Raw genomic sequence first — 3,152 nt, 5'->3', positions numbered from 1 at the left:
GTGTGTGTGTGTGTGTGTGTGTGTGTGTGTGTGTGTGTGTGTGTGTGTGTGTGTGTGTGTGTGTGTGTGAGCTAGAATGTTTGTCAAGTAGCATTTAATTACCAAGTGGCTAACCGGCAGGGTTATTGTTAGAATATGAATTGTTCTATCACCAAACGTTATAAAAACAGTTGGCTGCTGAACAAAACCATTTAATGCAAACAACTTTTGTGTGTACTCAGTACTCTGTGCATGAATGGACATAAATAGACCTGCAAAGTCTGGTTATGGTACATTGCTGCAATTGCAAGAGCTTCTTGCTGGATTGTGAAAACATTATGGAGTTACCTTTTTGTTAAAATAAAATTGGTTCAGAAAATATACTGAAAACTGGAATTTATGCAGTTCCTAAATCCACCTATTTTACTATTCAAGTGCTCCTGTGTGTCAAGTGTTACAAGCTGATTTGCAGAACGAATGTTACTATGACAAAGCTAAAATTTTGACACACTGAAAAGGTTCATGTTTATAACATTTCTATCCTTCCTTGTAGGTATATTGAACCTGCCAGCGGTAGCTCTGGGTTTCATCACTGGAGGTTTTTTGCTGAAGCGTTTCAAGTTGGGTATTGTTGGAGCAGCCAGGGTGGCAATTAGTGCTTCTTTGGGGTCGTTTTGCCTGCTTGCCGTTCAGATTTTCGTCCAGTGTGAAAATGCAGAGGTGGCCGGTCTCAGCATGTCATATCAGAGGTGAGTGGAATGGACACACAAGCCTATTTGTTAAGCTAGGTTACACTAAATTTTTGGAAGTTAAATGCTTTATTTTAGTCTTATAAACTAAAAATATGCTCATAAATGTCTCTGACAGTGTTAATGTGTCTTTACTTGTCTGTCTGTACCAGAGTCCCTCAAGTGTCCTACAACCCACAGACTTTGCTGTCTCAGTGCAATGGACATTGCTTCTGCTCAGTGAAGCACTGGGACCCGGTCTGTGCATACAACGGCATGACTTATGCCTCACCCTGCCTGGCCGGCTGCCAGACCTCCACCGGAATGGGCAAAGAAATGGTGATGATGGTCTAGACAAACAGAGAGCTTAGAACAGATAAAGATTTACTGTGAATAAAAAAACCCCCAGCTCAAACTCACCGACAGACCACAATTAAGGCTGATTTTTAACCTTTTCTTCTTGGTTTTTAGGTGTTTCATAACTGCACCTGCATTAATGAGGCAGGACTAGCTGCAAACGCATCTGCAGTGCTGGGCCAGTGTCCCAGGAAGGATGATTGTGACATAAAATTTAAAATCTACATGGCGTTGTCTGTAATTGGGTCCTACATTTCTGCCTGTGGAGGAACGCCAGGATACATTGTTCTGCTCAGGTGCGAGACACAATTTGACTAAAGAACATCTGCTTCTAAGTTTGTGGTTAAGCAGATGTTCAAGCTTTTAGGGGTAACAAAAATCCATTTTTTTTTTGTGGAGTTCTAGTTTGGCAAACATGTATATACAATATGTACCCAGTGTTGGGAAGGTTACTTTTAAAACATATTCCACTACAGATTACAGAATACATGCCCCAAAATGTACTTGTAATGTATTCCATTATGTTACTCAATGAGAGTAACGTATTCTGAAAACTTGCCGCAATCTTGTATAGAAAACTATTCCGCATGGATACAAAACGGGTCCACGCCGGGCCCGCGTAGTAAAGGGGCCTCTGGACCTCATTTTTTTGAATAACAACTGAAGAAGAGACCGCTGTGTAATCCATTTATTTCAACAAAGTAACTGTATTCTGAATACCACCTTTTTAAACAGTAACTGTAACGGAATAGAGTGACTCATATTTAGTATTTTAAATATGTAACGCCGGTACATGTATTCTGTTACTCCCCAGCACTATATGTACCATATACTGTTTATGGTATCACTGAAACTGGAACCAAAGGAGATCTACTCCTCAAAAGACCTGTTGTTTTAAAATGTATTAGGAAAAAGTTAGCGACTCTCTTTTTAAAAAAGAGAACCACTATGTACACTAAATATGCCTACAATTGCCATAAATTTTGGCAGTTGATGATTTCTTTTTTTTTTTACTCTTTAAATTATCTGATACTATATTAATTGAATTTAAAGTTCCAATCCGATACCACCTTATTGTGTGTTTTAATGCTCACATGTGTATCTGATATGGTTTAATTTGATCAACAATTCAGGTCTATACAACCAGACTTGAAGTCGCTGGCTTTGGGTATGCAGACACTGATCGTAAGAACTCTGGGTGAGTACTAAAACTAAAACCCAACCCACACATCGAGCCTTTAGGGGTAAAACTGTTTTTTAATCACATGTGATTTGTTTTACAGGTGGCATCCCTCCACCTATATATTTTGGAGCACTGATTGACCGAACCTGTTTGAAGTGGGGTACAAAGCATTGCGGTGGCCGTGGAGCATGCAGACTCTATAATGCTAATGCGTTTAGGTACAGTTAAATCTTCATCATTGTGCTTGAATATGTCACTTGTAATGTACCACAGTTTAATCACCTCAATGCAGTGATTTCTAACCAGGGAAGTGACAATCTTTAGATTTTATAGAATTTTGTGTACCTAAACTTGTACACAGACAGTTTGACTTGTACAAATATATGTTTTATGTACCGGTAAAAAAAAATGTTTAACATACAAATTAGAGCAAGCAATCAGACAGATGAATTTTCAGTAATTTGTTACGATGTACTTTACTTTCAGACTTACATACCTAGGAATGATTACTGGACTCTACTTCTTGGCCAACACAGTGTGGGGCTACCTCTACTACAGCATTGTCAAGCGACAGAAGAAAATAGCACTGAAGAATCAGTCCAAAGAAAATGGACAGGAGAGTAATGCAGTGACCAATGGACATGCCAATATCAACATTGCAGACATAGACGACATGGGCACGGAGTGCACTATTTAATGTGTTTTAGGAAGACTACACTACTGTTAAATATAAGTGAATGCCTGAATATTGTGCTGCTTCCATACTGGACCAAATATTGGTCATTCTACAGCATCAGTACTTTTCGGAATTAAGCAGTAAACCTTGTTCTTTCGGGTAAAATGTAACAAAGCTCTAAAATGTAACAAAGCTTACTAAAACTAAAATGACACATTTTATACAGTAC

General features: G+C 38.7%; 1 protein-coding gene across 1 annotated transcript in view; it reads left to right on the top strand.

The window, feature by feature from the left end:
• Positions 1 to 3,152, top strand: part of slco1d1 (solute carrier organic anion transporter family, member 1D1) — an 8,872-nt gene extending 5,720 nt beyond the window's left edge. The window contains exons 10-15 of the mRNA XM_013908780.1: positions 533 to 728; positions 881 to 1,046; positions 1,179 to 1,360; positions 2,198 to 2,262; positions 2,348 to 2,465; positions 2,734 to 3,152. Of these exons, the coding sequence (XP_013764234.1) occupies positions 533 to 728; positions 881 to 1,046; positions 1,179 to 1,360; positions 2,198 to 2,262; positions 2,348 to 2,465; positions 2,734 to 2,944 (938 nt within the window). The 3' untranslated portion in view covers positions 2,945 to 3,152. The remainder of the gene's footprint in view (positions 1 to 532; positions 729 to 880; positions 1,047 to 1,178; positions 1,361 to 2,197; positions 2,263 to 2,347; positions 2,466 to 2,733) is intronic.

This window comes from Pundamilia nyererei, unplaced genomic scaffold (genome assembly GCF_000239375.1).
Source record: "Pundamilia nyererei isolate P.nyererei 1_Seehausen unplaced genomic scaffold, PunNye1.0 scaffold00014, whole genome shotgun sequence".
NCBI classification, from domain to species: domain Eukaryota; kingdom Metazoa; phylum Chordata; class Actinopteri; order Cichliformes; family Cichlidae; genus Pundamilia; species Pundamilia nyererei.
The sequence above is the reverse complement of the archived record's forward strand: the minus strand, read 5'-3'. Positions and strand labels throughout refer to the sequence as shown.